We start from the raw sequence: 18,018 nt of genomic DNA, 5'->3' as shown, positions 1-18,018 counted from the left end.
ATATATCTTCGAATCTACTTTTATTTCCTTGAGAAAATGTGCAGAATTGCTAAGCCATGTGGCAAATGTACGTTTCTGACTGCCCAGCTGTTGCTGATGAGGTGGTACACTCTGTCCTTCCCCACAGAGATACACTAGTGCTTTCATGCTCTGGCCATACCTGTGCCTGGGATTTTGCTGCTTTTTGTCCCTGTAGGCCAGTTTACTCTTTACTAGCTATCTCTTACACTGAACATTGTCTTGAGTTTCTACCTGCCATCTCTACATATCCTTTGGTGAAGTTTGTAAGTTTTGTGTCTTTCTGTGTTTTATTTTTAACTAATCCATGAAAGTCTAATTTATGCATCTTTCTGGGCTACAGTGTGGTATTCCCATTTATGTACACACTGAATAATACGCAAATAAATCATTGCATAAATAATATGCAAGTCAGAATGAAGCCATCTTGCTCTCCTCAAATGTCACAGTCATGTCATTGAGCTTTTTAAGTATGCAGTACGAGCTCATTATCTGTAGTCAGCCCACCATATAAGACAACAGCAGAGCTTCCTGCTTCTGACTGTACCCATTGCTCATCTCTCTCCATTCCTGCCTCCCCTACGCTTTCAGCCTCTAAAAACAACCACTGTACACTCAGTGATTACTTCTGAGGTCTTTTTTTAAAAAGATTTATTTACTTATTTTATGCATATGAGTACACCATTGCTCTCTTTAGACACACCAGAAGAGGGCACCAGACCCCATTACAGATGGTTGTGAGCCACCATGAGGTTGCTGGAAATTGAACTCAGGACCTCTGGAAGGGCAGTCGGTGCTCTTAACCTCTGAGCCATCTCTCCAGCCCGAGATCAGCTTCTTTGCAGGCTACTAAGAAGCATTTATTTAAATCAGAGTAAAGTCAGGGAGTTCGAAAACATTCTTTGGCCTCCAGTTCCTAGAAGAGCCTGTTTAGGATCGCTCTTACTTCTTTATGTCTGTGATAGAAGTTGCAATGAAGCCACTTGGACTTCTTGGAAAGTGGTAATATGATTGGTGTTGTTTTTAGAATCAATATTATTCATGCTGCCCACTTCTTTTTTCCTTTTCAAAAGTTTATTTTCTGGGCCAGAAGTGGTGATGTGCACTTTTAATCCCAATACTCCAGATAGATAGATGATAGATAGATAGATAGATAGATAGATAGATAGATAGATAGATAGATAGATATTATACGTGTGTGAGCTTTTGCCTGTATGTATGTTTGTACACATATGGGTATGCCTGGTGGCCCCAGAGTCAGAAAAGGGCACCAGATCCCCTGCAATGGAGTTATAGATGGTTGGAACTGTACCATGGATATACTAGAACTTGAGTCCAGGTCTTCTACGAGAATAAGTAGCCTTAACCACAGAGCCGTCTTTCCATTCACCTCCTATTTCTCCTTGAATGTTATTTCATAGTTGTTGTTGTGATCATAAAAAGAGAAAGGAAGTATAAGAATATGTTCTATGGGGGTGTGGTGAGGTCTGGGGGAAGGTGGTGCCTCGGCTAGCTCATGTGAAGGCACCACCCCACACACCAGGGACCAGCCACACGACCATATAGCATAGAATAGAGATTATTTAGGGCATGGGGAAGGTGTTAAGAGAGTAGTAGAAGCAGAGAAAGGCAGAGAGAAGGAGAAAGTAGAGAAGAAGAGGCTGGTTATGACCATGTGGAGAGAGGGGGAAGGGAATGGGGAGAGAGGGGGACCAAGGAGGCAAGAGGCAAGAGGCAAGAGAGACAAGAGAAGCAAGAGGAAGGGGCAAGCAGCCCCTTTTTTAGTTGGCCAGGCCTAACTGGCTGTTGCCAGGTAACTCTGGGGAGGAGCTTACCTGGCTGCTGCCAGGCACTGTGAGGGTAGAATCTAGACAGAATACCAACAGTTGTGAGCTTTCCAATTGTTCACAGTCTATAAATTGTCATCTCTTAACACAGAGCTGTTTGTTTGCAATATTTGCTTTTCACAGTAAGATCTTAGTGGTGTTCATCTTCCTACCTCATATCCGTGGTTTCTGTCTCTCTCTCCCCACCTCCCCCTCCCATTGGTCAATCTGTCAGAGGAGATTTGCAGTCCTGCTTATTGATGCATAACAAAGCATTCTATAACTCAGGTGCTCCGAACAGCAAACACTTAACTATTGTGTTCTTTTTGGATCAGAACTCTGGAGGAGTGGCCTAGTTGGATTGGAGTTAGTGTCCCTCATGAGGCCTGGCTGGGCCAAGTAGTTGTCAATGGCTTGACCGGAACCACAGACTCCATCTTCAGGCTCACTTAGGTGTCTGTGACTGAAGGCTTAATTTCCTCATCTTGTGGGTGTGATGAGGGAGCCAGCTTCACCCAGACTGACTAATCTAAAAGACAAGAGAGTAAGAGAAGAACATATCAAGTATGTCCCTTATAGCTTTCTTATCCAAAGGAATGCTTCTTTGATCATATACGTTATTGCACACACAGGCTAACCTCATACAGCTTAGGAGGGAAGCATGGAGATTATAAGTATCAGCATAGGAGGGTTTGAGGCCATTGGAGACAGTGGTCACTGCAAGTTTATCAAAGTGATCTGTTTTAAAAAAAACAGCTTTACATTTTCTTTCTACTTTTTTTCTCCTTTCACTTTCACAGATAGATAAGTCCTACCGAGAAGACGTATATGATCTCTTTCCTGGGACATTTCAAACCATTGAGCTGTTTGCTGATCACCCAGGGACGTGGCTTCTTCACTGCCATGTGTCCGACCACATTCATGCGGGCATGGAGACCACCTACACTGTCCTCAGGAACATAGGTACTGTTTGTCAGTGATGCTAGCTCATGGCACCAATCTTCCTGTAGACCTGGAAATCAGGAGGCATGAGAAAAACACAGGTACAAACCCTGACGGGCTCAGAGTCAAGTGAGAGAGACAGATACATGGATATGTGATCACGGTGGAGGAAGACAGACAAAAATAGAATGCAGAGCACAGGGTCCAGGGGCAGTAGCAGGAGGGTGTGTCTGATGTCTGGGTCATGAGCTTACAATGTCATGATTTAAAGAGGGCTCTCAGTGGATGAGCAGAGATAGGGAAGCTGAGGGGGGCATGATACTTGACACTGGTGTGAAATAGCTCAGTAAGAATGCAAGAAAGATGAAGAAAGATGACAGAACTGGAAGGGTAAAGTTCTTACTGGTAAAAGATGACTTTCATGTACCACGGACAGGTCTTCTTTTAGAAACAGTTAACTTTTTATTTATTTATTTATTTATTTATTTATTTATTTATTTATTTTTTGTGCAGACAACAGGATTCCATATTCTACCAAGACGCCTTCTGGAGCAGGATCTCATGCAGTCACAGTGCCCTCCCAGGGTAATGACATCTATGAATCATTGCTGTGGTTGTGCTTCAGTGTTTTATTCCCAGGGAAAGGCAGGTATCTGATGCCTCACTTTTCTTTCCCACAGAACAACCAGGCAAGGAAGAGCTCTATTTCTTTGGCAAGAATCTGCGTCCAAGAGGAGCTAAGGCAGCCCTGGTCATCCTTTTCATCCTGGGACTCCTCCTTCTAGTGGCCACCGTGGTTCTCGCCCTCAGACTCCGATCTTCAAGGAGGCAGATGGCTTACAGGGAAGTCCAGTCCTGTGCACTCCCCACGGATGCTCTGTGAATGCTCCGACTCCCTGCTCAGCAGGAGCGGGTCAGGTTCCACAACTGGACGCACAGTAGCTAACAGAAACGGGACCGATGCATTGTTCACCAAGGAACTTGGACACTGTATCCTAGATCAGGCTTCTGGACCTCTAGAATGTGTCATCCAAAGCAATGTGCTTTATTTATTTATTTTTTAACTGGCTGTGAATGATTCTCAGGTATAAAACACACAACAAAGGAAAATGCACTGGATTGAGAGCGCTGCTGACCCTCAGTCTGCTGTGAACAACTGGGAGGTTACCCTCTGGAAGATGTTTTCACTGACTTAAGTCAAACAACGCTGCCTCGGCTAGCCCAACGTTCTAGATGCGTAGCTTCTAGAAAACATTAGAGTGCCATGGACATCTGTCTGTCTGGAGTCACACTGGTGCTAAACATGGAACTGGTGTCACATGAAACTGTGCCCTCAGTTGTTCCAAGGTGGACAAGCTCCCGAGGAGTTTGTGGGAGGTCCAAGTCCATCTGCACTGATGGAAGTGGGATCTCCTGAATCCTCCGGAGACCCCCCAGTAGTTCTCCTGACCTTCCTCCTCTAACGCAGAGAGCCACGCATTGTTTGTTATACATACCAAAGCTATACGGTTATTTATTTCATTGCTGCTGATTTTAATTCAACCTGTAGGAATACTTGAATGTTTACAATTCACTTCATGCTACATTTTTACCATGTGTCTCCTTGGCAACGCCTGTACTTTCAAAAATTGACTACAGCATTTTTTATTTCAGGCTGCAGGAGGGCTAAAATCAGTGGAGAAGCAGGCTTGACTTCTTCCTCATAAGCCAGAGGCTCCCTGTCTCTGCCAGAATCTCGACTCTCACTTTTCATTCATTTAGGGGGCATTTTTCCACATCTGCATCTTCTATGAAAGTTATGATTTCATCATATGAGGGGTAGCAGGAGGCATATATCAATGCAACTGATTGACAAGGAGGAGAAAGGACCTTTAAAATCCTGCATTCTCTGCTTGTTAAAGACAAGACCTCTGGCGGGGGGCGGGGGGCAGCTAGAAAAGAGTAGCCCTGGTATTTCTTAAACCATTAAATCAGTGTTAGAAATTAGAAATATAGCTGCCAAGACACACACAAATGTAAAATGCTTAACAACAGAACTAAACCTATAAGAGCACAATGCACCCTCTCTTTAGGCTCCCTAGACATTAGATGTAAGATTGATAAAAGCAACATTGTTTATTATAGACTGGGAATTCTACCTTAGCTCAGGGCAAGCTGCCCTGGGATGCTGTTGCCAGACACATGACGTTAGAGCACTGCCTTTGCGGTGGGTCACTTGAATGTCCAGGTGAACAAGTAGGACCTAATAAATACTCTGGTGAAGGGATCTTTCATGCTTTTAAACATTATTATTATTATTATTATTATTATTACTGGTGGGGGGAAATTGATAGAAGCCATAGTCTTAGGTAAAATGATGCAACCACTAATAGTTGTTTGTAGTTTGCTTGACCGCATCGTCAAACAGTGGACCCAAATGACTCTGAATTCCAGCCTGCTAACTACTGACAACATGATTGCGTGGCTTATTGAACTACCTGCTCTGTGGAGTTCATACGTGGGAGCTGCACAATTGCACAGAAGCAGGGCAAGCATCCATTACTTATCCTTACTATGTCAAAGACTGTTTAGTTATAAAAGGTTTTTTGCCCTTTTTCATTTAGTTTTTTTTTTTTTTAATGAAAACAAACCACAAGTAGTTTTGTTTCACTATTTCTCTTTTTAATAAAGTTTCACACATGGCAATTTATATACATTTGTTTTCACTCAAAATTACCTGTTATTATAGGGTGTGTGTGTGTGTGTGTGTGTGTGTGTGTGTAGTGGTTGAAACAGAACTATCTTAGATATTTATCCATCATGACTAAGTCAGTTGTACCTATTAAAGGAACAGAATTACATCTCACCACACATTATAATATGGCTGGCTGCTCCTGTGTGGTTCTTTCCATAATGTTTCCTCCTCTGAGCTAGCCACCATGTCCTTTCCTCACTGTGGAGGAGGAGTTCTTGCTCCTGGCAGGGCCAGGCTCTTTCCACTTTGCCCTGGCCCTCACCTCAATCTGCTTTCTCAAAGATTGTCCCACCTCTCTTTCATCAGTTTCTGCCTTCCACATCATTCTATGAGGTAAGTCACCAGCCATGTCCACCAATGGGGCATGTCCACCATTAACAGTGGAGAGCAAGGGGCATTCTTCCCCAACTCATAACCCAGCGTCTCCTGCCGGCAAGGAGTCGGACGAGAGGAGAGAGGTCCCAGGCCTGCCAGGGTCTCTCCGGGGCTGAGTAGGATGATGAGGGTTGATGGCCCAAAAGAAACACACCTGGGCGGGGAGTCTGTCAAAGCAGGAACTCAACTTTACAGCATCAGCCTCTTGCTTATATAAATTTGGAACATAGGGAGGGGGATTTTTGGTGGCGTAAGATGACGTAGGAGGCAGGGAAGGGTGGCAGAGGGTATGGAGTGACTGACAGAGCCAATGGCAAAGCTCTACATCAGCAATGGTGGGCAGAGGCAGGGCCAAACAGGTCTTGTTGAGTCACCCCGATATGGAAGTGACTGAGACAGGTCTCAAAACTTGAGCCAGGCTTAGGCTGTCCCACAAGGCCGCAGAAACTTGAGCCAGGCTCGGGTTTGTCCTCAAGGCCCAAACCAGGGCCAAAATGGAGCCAAACAGTCTCTCTTTAGTGTAGAAAGTAAAGAGCTGCCACAGCTGTACTGTCTGACCCCAAGGACTCTTTATGCTCCATCAATTGCTTGAAATCATCCAACGGTCAGTAAGCCGAGCCCTGTGCCCTAAGCAGGCATCATCATGAGGATATTCACATAGCGTTTCCAGAGGTGTCTCCACCTTTATCTTACATCCCAGTCTTGAGCCTTCTGGACAATAAGTCCTCGAGCTCTGCAGCACGACTCCCGAGCCAGCTTTCCTCCTTCCAGGGCTGAGACTTCTCACCGACCCTCTGTTATTGTCACGGTAAGCAAGGCTCCTGAAGGTTCCATCCCCTCATCCCAAAGCTCTGAATGAGATCTTAGAAAGTGTATTTGAAGGCGAGTGGTAAGCTAAGGATCTTGTTGATGATGAACAGTTTATCTCGGATTATCCTTAAACGTAATCAAGTATCCTTATAAAAGAAAAGCAATTGTTGGGCATGTGGCGCAGTGGAAGAGCTCTTGCCTACACTGTACAAGGTCCCAAGTTCAATCCCCAGTCCTACAATAACGATAAACAAATAATGATAATATATAAAATGATAAAGCAGGGTATGATGACTCTATCTTTAATCTGAGCACCTGAGAGTCAGAGGCAGAAAAATCTTTGTGAGTTTGAGGGCAGCTTGGTCTATATAGTGAGTTCCAGAACAGCCAGGACTACACAGAGAAACTGTGTCTCAAAAACAAATAAAGTACATTTAAATATAAGATAATATAAAAATAAGGTTGTGTATGTGTGTGTGTATGTGTGTATGTGTGTGTGTGTGTGTGTGTGTGTGAGAGAGAGAGAGAGAGAGAGAGAGAGAGAGAGAGAGAGAGACTACAGAAGATTTGGGCCAGATTAGACCAGATTAAAAGTAGAGAAAGGCAGGTTTATTAAGAGGCAGCTCTCACTGATCTCACAGGTGGAGGCCAGTAAAGTCGCACATGTAGCCTAAAGCAAGGGGTTTATAGACTTTAGGTGAGGAGTGGTGCCATGTTCAGCTAGGAGCTGGGATTGTGTTCATACATGGTCAAAAGCTGAGCCCCTCGATTAGTTCCCTTGGGTGGGTTGTGGGAAATGCAGAGACAAGAGTGGTGACATATTAGCCTGGAGGAGTGTCCTCCAAGTGGGCAGGGGAGGACAAGGTTAGGGGAAGGAGGGTATACGTCGTTTTCCAGCTGTACAGGCAGTGAGCAGGGGTTCTAGCCTAACAAAGACCACTGAAGTGAGACACTACTCTCCTGGCTTCTGGGGCAGAGGAAGGACCAAAAAACGCAAGGCACACGGCCGGCCGGAGAAACTGGAAAGGTCTCAGTTGCACTTGCAGGGTCTCCTGAGAGATGTCTGCACTTGCAGCCCTTTTTGCATCCATCCCCACAGTCTGAACTTCACCTGTATGCTAATTCAGAATGTGTTCTCCAACCTTGGCTTTGATTGCAGGTCCACAGGTTTGGCAGGGGCATTGCAGCAGCTCCCTGCACAAAGCCAATCCTGTCCCTTCCATCTACAAAGCTGTCTGCTGCTATGCTCCCCCAGATCTGATCAGGTCACTTCCTGGCGAGTACTATAACCTCTTCCCATTACACTCCAGTGCTCCAGATTCTGGGTCTCTGTGGCCTGGTGAAGGCTGTGCCCACCTCTCCAGCTTCCTGGGTTCTCTGCTCCAGGAACTCCTGGGAGTTCTTGCCTCGTTTGGGCCTTTGCATTTGCTCCTCTCCATGCCCTTTAGTCTGTTCCCTTTGCCCTCTCCACATCCCACTTTTCTTCCTTAGGGTTTCTGCTTTAGACACGAGTTTCTCAGACTGCTTTTTCCAATGTGACCCCCACTTCTGTTCTGTCCCATCTTCTGTTCTGTCCCATCTCCCGTCTTCTCCTTTGTAGCACTAATCAAAGCATGTAATTTCTGTCTGTTAGCTCAAGTTTTGTCTGCATATTGGCTGGCATGAAGGTTCCCTGGAAGTGAGACCTTCTGACCTGTACTGCTCGCTGCTGCACCTACACTGCAGGCCATCATGTAGTGCAGGGCAGTCACTCAGCAAATAGTACTTGAATATTCACACAGCGCAGCCAGTCTGACGAGCTTGACTATTTTGGCTTTGACGGTTCTCATTGCTAAAGATCTTGTAATCAGATGGCAAGCATGGCAAGCAAGCAAAACCAAGTTTGGGGAGGCTGGCTGTAAGAGCACACCCCACCATGGATCACTTTGTAGCCAAGAAGGGATTGGGGCAGGGAAGACTTGATGTCCCCAATACTCCTTATAATTATCATAAGGCAATGTTATTTAAAAAAAAAATTAGAGGACATGAGAAATGTGCCCCCCCCACCACATGCACAATTGATTCCGTAGTGGTTCATTATTGGAACCAATGCACAATTCTATTGCAAGATGACACTGAAGAACTTGAATAGAGGAGTGTGGGTATATGAGAACTCTGAATCATTTGCCCACATTTTCTGAAAATCTGAAAATAAACTAAAATCAAATTGAAATCTGGAGTTAGGGAGATGGTTCACTGGCAAAGCAATTGTCATACAAATATGAGAACCTGTGTGCAGCAATGAAAGGAGCCGGGTGTGGCATGTGGCCGTGATGGCAGCTGGGGAGATAGGGGCAAGGGGGACCTGCCACTTGCTGGCCAGCTTGTCTTGCTCCCCGAGCTGATGAGCTTCAGCTTCAGAGAGCAAGAGACCTTGTCTCAAAAATGAAATAAAATAAAAGAAAGTAAAATAAAGCCGGGCGTGGTGGCACACGCCTTTAATCCCAGCACTTGGGAGGCAGAGGCAGATGGATTTCTGAGTTTGAGGCCAGCCTGATCTACAGAGTGAGTTCCAGGACAGCCAGGGCTATACACAGAAACCCTGTCTCGAAAAAAGAAAGAAAGAAAGAAAGAAAGAAAGAAAGAAAGAAAGAAAGAAAGAAAGAAAGAAAGAAAGAAAGAAAGATAAAATAAGCTGGGGAGTGATAGAGGAATATCACTCACATAGACCTCTGCTTTCCACACAGAAACAAACTTTACACTAAAACCTAGGGTCTATTTTGAAAAATAAAATAAAGTAAAACACTTTGGCCATACTTTCACTTGACATGTTAGAGTCCTGAGATTATTAATGGGAATAGTGTACAATTCAGGAAATGTTGTTAAAAAATAACACACCCTTATCTTGATAGTCTTATGTAGCCCAAGCTGCCCAGAATTCAGTGTGTAGCCATAAGTGACCTTGAGCTCTGGGCCTCCTGTCTTTACCTCTCAAGTGCTGGGACTGCAAGTGTGTGTCACTACATTCCTCTGGTATCCCGTTGGATTCTAAGGACAATCTGAGGGGAGCCTATCAGACCATCCTTATTTGGGTGACAGACTGAGGCTTAAGTAACGAACCTAGGCACTGGGATCATGGCTTTTACCTTCTGATTTCCTCCCAGAAATGTTGGCCCAGGCCAGAGATTTTTTTTTTTTTTTTTTTTTGGTCTGATTTTTTTGGAGTAAGGAAAATGGTTCCCTCAGCTCTCATACCCAGCTCTTATACCCATTTGTTTCTACCATCGGTCTGAGGCTTTCTTTACTTCTCCTGCACACCTTGGAAGCCTTGTCACTTCAGCGCTCCTTCCATTCCCCTCCACACACTGTTGAAGAGCAAGGGCTTTAAAGCCCAGCTCTGTACAGCACTTCCCTCCGCCACTCCCTACAAGTTCAGACTATGCTCCGGCCCCACCTTCCATCTTTGACCCCACACCAGTGCCAGGTGTCTCTTCTTCCCAGTTCCCAACAGCTTCTCTTTATTCTCTCTTAAGCTCATCCATCTTTGACTGATGTCTTAATGAACGAACAAAACTACCAGGATGGGGGAAGTTTATAAAACTACTGCGAGACCCAACCGAGAGCCTCAGAAGTCCATGTGTGATCACTGAACAGATAAGCAACCCACTATCACCGGCCCAGAGTGAGCTGGGCGTTAGAGAACTGGGGGCACCAAGAGAGTGCCTGACTCATCCCAACTAGGGCAGGGGTCATGAGAGGCTTCCCCAAGGGGCCATTTCTCCTCTTGGATGAGTTGATCTTGGCAGAAAGAGAAGGGAAACTGCGTGTGTGACTTACTGGTTCCTAGAAAATACTCAGCACAGTTCTACCTGCCCCAAACAGACTCGTCCCCTCAGGCTGTGAAACCCCGTGTCACCCCAATCCCATGCCACATGCCTTTCGAGGAGCAGACAGGAGTGGGAACTGGTGAAAGAGGTTCACTTAGGACTGTCTGAGTAAAATTAATTAAAGCATGCAAGTACCACGTTTATCTCCCAGCACTCCATAGCCATTTGGAGAAAGGTTAGGAGGTCTGGAGGATGCCTTCCTGTAAGCAGTGAGGGATGGCTGGGTAAATTGGGTGCTGGTTGTTGGCTGTGCCGGTGGGGAACTGTCAAGTCTGCCATATTTAGAAAAGAGAAGCACATCAATTCAGAATTGGTTGGCACAGCTGTCAAGAGTGATGGAAACTCTAAAAATGGAGTACCAGGCTTCTACTTTGGGTGCCAGCACCAACAACAGTGGTTAGGGAAAGGTAGAAGACAATAGTTGAGGTCTGAGAAAGGATTGAGTGAAGCATTGTCAACACAGGGCTGCGAAGGTCTCTGACGGTCTTTAGAGGTCCAGTATGTGGGCCTTGGAGTTACCCTCCTCAGACCCCGCTGATGTACACAGCCCAGGGAAGGCGTCTATGCTTGGCACATTCACCTTCCAAGGCCGTTTGCCGCAAATGGTTGGCACATTTCTTGAATGCCTCATTGTCTACTGTAGGTGAGGTATTCAGAAGAAGCTCACCAACACCACATACACAGCAGTTGGCGCCTCAGGAACCATGACTACTGCTTTAGACAGGAAGGTAGAGGGCTGGGCATGCCCTCCCCTTACAGAACTTTGGAAAGATGCAAGCCCTCTCTACAATATACTTTCGGTCATCACCGCAAGATTATCTCGACCTTTTTCTGGCACCCGTTGTTTTTGATGTTGTTGTTTTGTTTTGTTTTGAACAAAACCCGGATTGCACCCTGGGGTGTGGTGCTGTGGTAGAGCGCTTGTCTAGCGTGCAGAGCTGCACAAGACATGGGTTCATCTTCAGCATCAAAGCTCTCACAATGGTGGACAATGCTTAGAAAGGGGCTAGCTCGTGCTCAGGGGAGGGAGGCTGTCAGCAGAAAGGAGTGCAAAACCACACACACACACACACACACACACACACACACATTTAAAAAAAATTTTTTTTAAATCCTGTGTGAACAGCACAGGGATGGTAGTGGCAAGACCAACCTCAGGGAGACAGGGTGGGGCTATCCTTAGCCAGTCTGAGTTCTAGGGTCTCCTGCAGCCGCGCCCACCTCGCCCGCGTCAGCGCGCTTCCGGAAACTGCTCGCCCCTGGGAACCTAGTTTTCCCGCGTAGGTTCCGGAAGAGCTCGGTTCTGTAGCCGAACGCGCAGGGCGGGCGCGGGCAGCTGTAGCGAAGAGCTTTGTTCCCGGCACGTTGTTGTCCCTGCGCGCTCGGAGTGGCCGGAGGGAGTCCTGGTGTCGCGCGCGCCGGGCCCGCGGGGGCTTAGCACCGGTGTGATTGCTGCCGCCGGAGCTCCGGGGCTCGTGCGCCCTGCGGTGCTTGGGGCGGTCCCAGGCAGCTGCAGCTCCCGTGCGGTCCCTGCGGGGTAGGTGCAGCGACAGCCAAGGCGGTGCAATGCTGGGCCCGCCCGGGAGCCCGGGAAGGGAAAGCGGAAGCCGCGCGCCCGGTCGGTGACCGCGCGGATTCGGCGTCTCGCCCCGGCTGCCAGCAACACCCGCGCCTGCCCTCGGCTGCCGGTCCCGCGGCACCCGGTGCGCCTTGACCATGGCCATCGCCCATTTGGCCACGGAGTATGTGTTCTCGGACTTCTTACTGAAGGAGCCCACCGAGCCCAAGTTCAAGGGGCTGCGACTGGAGCTGGCGGTGGACAAGATGGTCACATGTATTGCCGTGGGTCTACCTCTGCTGCTCATCTCACTGGCCTTCGCTCAGGAGATCTCCATCGGTGAGGCCAGGGGCGCAGGGGCAGTCTGGGCTAGGCTGGCATTGTCTGAGGTTGGTTGCTGAGAAATTTCACCGCACGCCCCTCCTAATGTAGCGATTCTGAAGCATTATTCGCCCATGTGTAACCTGGGTACCTCTGTTGACTTTCTAGCATCCTCTTTCCAGTTCCTTTGTCTCCTGCGCCTCATTATTGTGGCTTGGAGTTACATTCAGCCTGTTGCTGCGAGACGTGCCAAAAAACTGCTCTCCCTACTCCTCTCTCCAGTAATTGTACAGTCACCTATAATTTCCTGAGTGGTTCCAGGGAGAATGTAAAGACAAGCGTTCCACATACAGGGTGCTGTTTCACTGTCTTGCCTTTAAATGATACTTGAGTTCTGTCTTAGGGTTATGTGTGCTGGGGATTAACTGCCCCTGGAGGCAGGAGACTCAGCCTAAGCCTTGCAATGAATGAAAGATGAAGAAATGACCCAATCCCCTTCATATAAGCTCTCATTTCGCCCCTAATAGTTTTGTGCAATTCCAAAGTCTAGCGTTGTGGGCAAGATCATGATGCAGAGTGAGTGGTCCTGTTTATCCTAACTTTTATAACCTGAGTGAGGGTGTGAATTGCAGCTAAGTAGCATAGGAGGGCCAAGGGCGTTTGCAGGTGGGGCAGGACCTGGAGGAACACCTGTGTCAGGTGTGGGTAGCCCCAGATGAGACTGTTGATTTTGAGATGAGACTTACATGTTCCCCGAAAGGAAGCTCAACGTGCGGTGTCAGCCAAGAGTAGAGGGCTTCCTCTGGGAGCTGAGGGTATATGGGCCTGGATCAGATTACTACAGAAGGCACATGCACGCTCACCTGGGATTGGGAGGCTGTTGACAGCAGCATTCAGTGAGTCATAGTGAGGGCACATAGCTTCTGGATGTAGGAGGGGAGAGCATGGACCTGCACTGGGGCATGCAGGTGAGAGGGCTTCTGCATGGATGAGGGGTGAGCTGAGGAAGGAAGATGGGTCCCCTGAGGGATGAGGGAGGGGCTACAGAAAGGTGCTTGGCTAGATTCTAACAGACCCTGGAGAGAAGAGGGTATTCCTGCATGAGCAGGCTGGTGGGACCTGGAATTGAGGTAAGCCTGGTTAGGAAAGGCCTGGTGTGTGTAGTCTGTACCCTGTATGGCTGAGTTGGTCAGGGTGGCAGGAAGTTGCTGAAGTAATTAATGGTGCAAAGTGAATTTTCTATGTTCCTGGCTCTTGGGATGAAAGGAAAACCAGGTCCTGATGATAGTTTCTGCCTTCTAGCTGTGGGCTGAACCAGATGCCAGGCATCAAGTCCCCAAGAATAAAGGTCCCTGTGCTGAAGAAGCAAGTCTTGGACACCTGGTGCAGGCAGAGGGCCGACAGGGAAGAGCTGATCACTGTCTGTAAAGTCCCTCGACTGGATGGGCTTCTGAGGCACCTGATGTGCAGGGCCAGATGGATGTGCTGTGTGGAAGGCATCGTGGGGGGAGGCATGCAAAGTGGGTTCAGCCAGCAAGGGTCTGCTTCTGCTGTGTGCAAGCCTTGCTGTGCTCTCTGGGGGATAGGGAGATTTCTGAGGCATGGTCCTCTCTCTACCTGTGAGACTTTACCATCCAGATAGATACTGTCTGCTCACTGGTGACTTCCTGCTGTCTGTGGCTTCAGGATGAGGCAGTTGTGGGAACTCTGAGCACCAGGCTGGCTGGCTCTTAGGTGAACTCTCAGGCTCAGGCAGATGCCCCTGTCTTCTGAAGGGCTCAAGAGTTTCAAGGGGAAGACGTGTGTGGGGGATAAAGGCAGCAGAAGTCCTGGGAGGTCAGTGTTCATGGTCAGTGATTAACTTTGTGCAGTTTAATTGTGTGACATTGAGGGCAAAATAAACCAAGAGAGAGACAGACAGAGAGAAAGAGATGTGATAACTACAGGGTGCTGGGCAGTTTTATGAAAATTTGACACTAACTAGAGTCATTGAGAAGAGGGAACCTCAACCAAAAAGATGCCCTGGTCACATTAATGATTGGTGTAGGAGGACCCAGGTCACCGGACAGTGCTACCTCTGGCTAGATGGTCCAGGGGTGTATAAGAAAGCAGGTTGAGAAAGCCATGAGAAGCAAGCCAGTAAACAACACTTCTCCATGGCTTCTGCTTCAGTTCCTGCCTCCAGGTTCCTGCCCTGATTTCTGCCTTGACTTCCCTCAGTGTGGTAAGAGAGCTGTAGGCTGAAATAACCTTTCTCCCTCAGCCTGCTTTTGGTCACAGTATTTATTAAGTAAGACAACCAGAGATAGTGGAGCTGTTTAAATGAAACGAGCAGTTTGGCCACTACACTGCCAGGGAGGACAGCCCTGGAGTTTGGGTGAGGTAGGACCTGACAGCTCCAAGCATGGCTCTGGGACCCTTCCCTCTCTGCTGTTTGGAATACTCTTGTCACATAGCCTGTCCATGTGATGGTCTCACCTACTAGGTGCCTATGCCCAGCCTTTTATTTTATTGTCCCTGATACACAGTACATCAAGGCCACTTTACAAACTTTTTTTTTTGAGTCAATGAAAGGTGATCCATTTGGGTACGCTCAGGTGTTTCCTGAGCCAGGGGTGCAGCCTGCCAGTGCTTGGCTGCAGAATGTAGAAACATGCAGGATTTAGAGTCTGCCTTTCAGGTATGACCCAGCAGAACAGTGGGACATAGAATACCCTTACATAGTATTTTATTAGATGGGCTTTCTGAGTGAAGCCAGGCTATGCATCAAAGACTGCTGCGGGGTGAGGCAGAAGGAGGGGTTCCGCCACTCGCAGGAGCAGTGAGGGGTCAGGGCACAGGTGGTCAGGGCACAAGATCGAGCTTTGAAAAAAAGATTCCTAGTGTATGAGGCAGGGTGAGTTGGAGTTAGGGGTAGGAGACTTACGTGGCTGCCAGAGCTCCAGCAGCACTGCTGCCTCTGGAGTGGGCGTGGCCATTGGTGTGGAGGTGGGACGGGCTGCTCTCTGTGCTTTGTAGTGTGCATAGGAGGATGGATATAAAATTAGAACTTTTAAATTCAACTAAAACTAGAACTTGTTCATCGCTGCCCGCGTCGCCTTTCCTCTGTTGATGAAGAGTGTCTATGAAAACCTTGATTAAAATCACCACTCTGTGTTGCCCCTAACCCTGTTCCCCCTCTGTAGCAGCTCACACAGGCCCAGGATGGGGGGCGCTGTCGGGGCCACCGAAGTCCACAGTGGAAACAGCATTGTCTGTCTACTCACTGGACCTTGCTCTACCTATGACTTGTAGGTTCTTCAGGAGGGATGTAGGCTAGAGAAACTGATAGAGCTTGCCGAGGTCAAGGTGGCTTTGGAGCCTTTGCAGACCCCTGGGTCTAGGGCTGCTCACTGGTCCTAACTGGCCCTACAGTGGCGACCAGTACAGATGGAAGGAGCTGCTCTTAACTTCCAAGTCCTTGCTCACATCTCGAAGACTTTAGTCAGTGAACTACAGCTTGTTGAGTGAATATAAGAACTCAGAACTCAGTTGGGCAACTGCTGTGGATAGTTCTGAGACTTCTTCCCGCTGTGCAGAAGACAGGTGAACCATAATGGTGCCACTGGCGTGGAGAAGAGGGTCTGTGCCAGCTGCTCTACCAGCCCTTACCTTGCCATTCTTCATCTGACATCCAAGCCTCTGCAGTGTGTGCTGGGCACGTCTTACTGAAGGCCTTGGGGTTTTTGCTCTACGCTCCCTCCTCTTCGCTGGGATTTTCAGAGATGTAGCCTGTAGCTGTCACTGTTGTAGAGATGCCTGCTTGCCACGCCTACCGGGAGGGACCTAACTGAGCCAAAATAAACCTCTTCCGTACGTTGTTACAAATAACTGATACTGTGTGTGTAAGCGTGGGCTGATACTGCGCTTCCCCATAACAGCATAGCCCCAAGTCACACTCGGAAACAAGAGCAGGAGTGGAGGGACACAGAGCCCCGCTTGCACAGATATGTGACCTTGTTGGTGTTTTTAAAGTATAAGTAGTAAACTCAGGCCTCTGACTGTGTGCAAAGCTGATTGTAGTGGACAGCTTGCCCTCTTCTCCCTCTGCATCCACACGCGTACATCATAGTAAACAGCCCACTGTAGCATAGTAATCTAGTCTCTCTACTTGGGACAGTTTGGAACTTTTTGTATCACCTTGTATCAAGTGTCACCTTACTCAGTTTATTATTATTATTGTTGTTGTTGTTGCTGCTGTTATTGTTGTTGTTGCCATTTATTTCCCACGTCTGTGTATCTGTGTGTGTGAGTGCATGCGTGCCACATATGCATGTGTGTTAAGAGGATAGCTTACAAAAGGGGGTTTTCTCCTTCCTTCATGTGGGTCTCAAACCTGAGTCATTAGGCTTAGGGCACCAGCGAACCATTTCGACTGGCTTCTCAATGGCAGGATGACAAACACCCTGTAGTAGAGTATGGTCTAGCCGTAAGTCAGTTCAGCAGTCCCCCGTGACAGACGGGAAAATTCTTTCCAAATTTCAACTCTGACACAGACATTTTGCTTGTTATAATCTCTGCAAATGCCCCCTTTCTCCCTGCACTGGGGCGGGGTGGGAAGATGAGAACAGTATCAGCTTCCAGAAAGATGAGCTCATTTCCCAGAATGGCTTGCAGTCCTAAGTTTGCGTTTCAGCCAAATTTAAGGGAGCACACCGAGGGGACTGTCTAGACATGACTCCTGCAAATTCGACTCTTGGGTTTGGAAGTTTTATCATGTTTATGTTCTGACCTCCATGTGAACATGGAAACACAAGCACTCCTCACACACACTCTTAGATAAGTCTTTTTAAAAAGAAGCCTATTGCGTGCCTTTAATCCCATCTCTATGAGTTAGAGGCCAGCCTGGTCTATAGAGCCTGGTTTCAGGACAGCCAAGGCTACACAGAGAAACCCGTCTCTAAACCAACCAACCAACCAAAAAGAAACCTGTTTTGTTGTTGTTGTTGTTGTTTTGTTTTTCCCTGTTCCATCATTACTAGAAGTCTATCTCACCCATGTAGCAGATGACCATCCATTTATTTTCTCCTAACCATCTTTAGTGATTTTATTTCACATTTACCACTTGGTCTGTTTTGTTCTTCCAATAAGATATCAAGACTGTTGTAAATTAATTTCCCCACTGTCACTTACTGGGAAGCCTAGATAGCCTGGATAGTTTTATATTGACAGGACACAGGCTACAGCCATTGGAGAGGAGGGAGCTTCAGTTGAGAAGATGCCTACAGAAAATCAGGCTGTAATACCTCTCCTGGGCATATACCCACAAGAAGTTCCAACTGGTAATAAGAACACATGTTCCACTATGTTCATAGCAGCCTTATTTATAATAGCCAGCAGCTGGAAAGAACCCAGATGTCCCTCAACAGAAGAATGGATACAGAAAATGTGGTACATTTACACAATGGAGTACTACTCAACTATTAAAAACAATGGATTTATGAAATTCTTGGACAAATGGATGTATCTGGAGGATATCATCCTTAGTGAGTAACCCAATCACAAAAGAAGTCATTAGATATGCACTCC

At 47.4% G+C, this 18,018-nt stretch overlaps 2 protein-coding genes across 2 annotated transcripts in view; both read left to right on the top strand.

The window, feature by feature from the left end:
* Hephl1 (hephaestin like 1) overlaps window positions 1–5,475 on the top strand; it is a 61,732-nt gene extending 56,257 nt beyond the window's left edge. The window contains exons 18-20 of the mRNA XM_021173073.2: window positions 2,645–2,807; window positions 3,300–3,371; window positions 3,467–5,475. Of these exons, the coding sequence (XP_021028732.1) occupies window positions 2,645–2,807; window positions 3,300–3,371; window positions 3,467–3,669 (438 nt within the window). The 3' untranslated portion in view covers window positions 3,670–5,475. The remainder of the gene's footprint in view (window positions 1–2,644; window positions 2,808–3,299; window positions 3,372–3,466) is intronic.
* A 6,368-nt stretch (window positions 5,476–11,843) lies between these two features.
* Panx1 (pannexin 1) overlaps window positions 11,844–18,018 on the top strand; it is a 37,372-nt gene continuing 31,197 nt past the window's right edge. The window contains exon 1 of the mRNA XM_021172892.2: window positions 11,844–12,468. Coding sequence (XP_021028551.1) covers window positions 12,288–12,468 — 181 coding nt within the window. The 5' untranslated portion in view covers window positions 11,844–12,287. The remainder of the gene's footprint in view (window positions 12,469–18,018) is intronic.

Source organism: Mus caroli, chromosome 9, assembly GCF_900094665.2.
Source record: "Mus caroli chromosome 9, CAROLI_EIJ_v1.1, whole genome shotgun sequence".
Lineage (NCBI taxonomy): Eukaryota > Metazoa > Chordata > Mammalia > Rodentia > Muridae > Mus > Mus caroli.
This window is presented reverse-complemented; position numbering and strand designations above follow the sequence as displayed.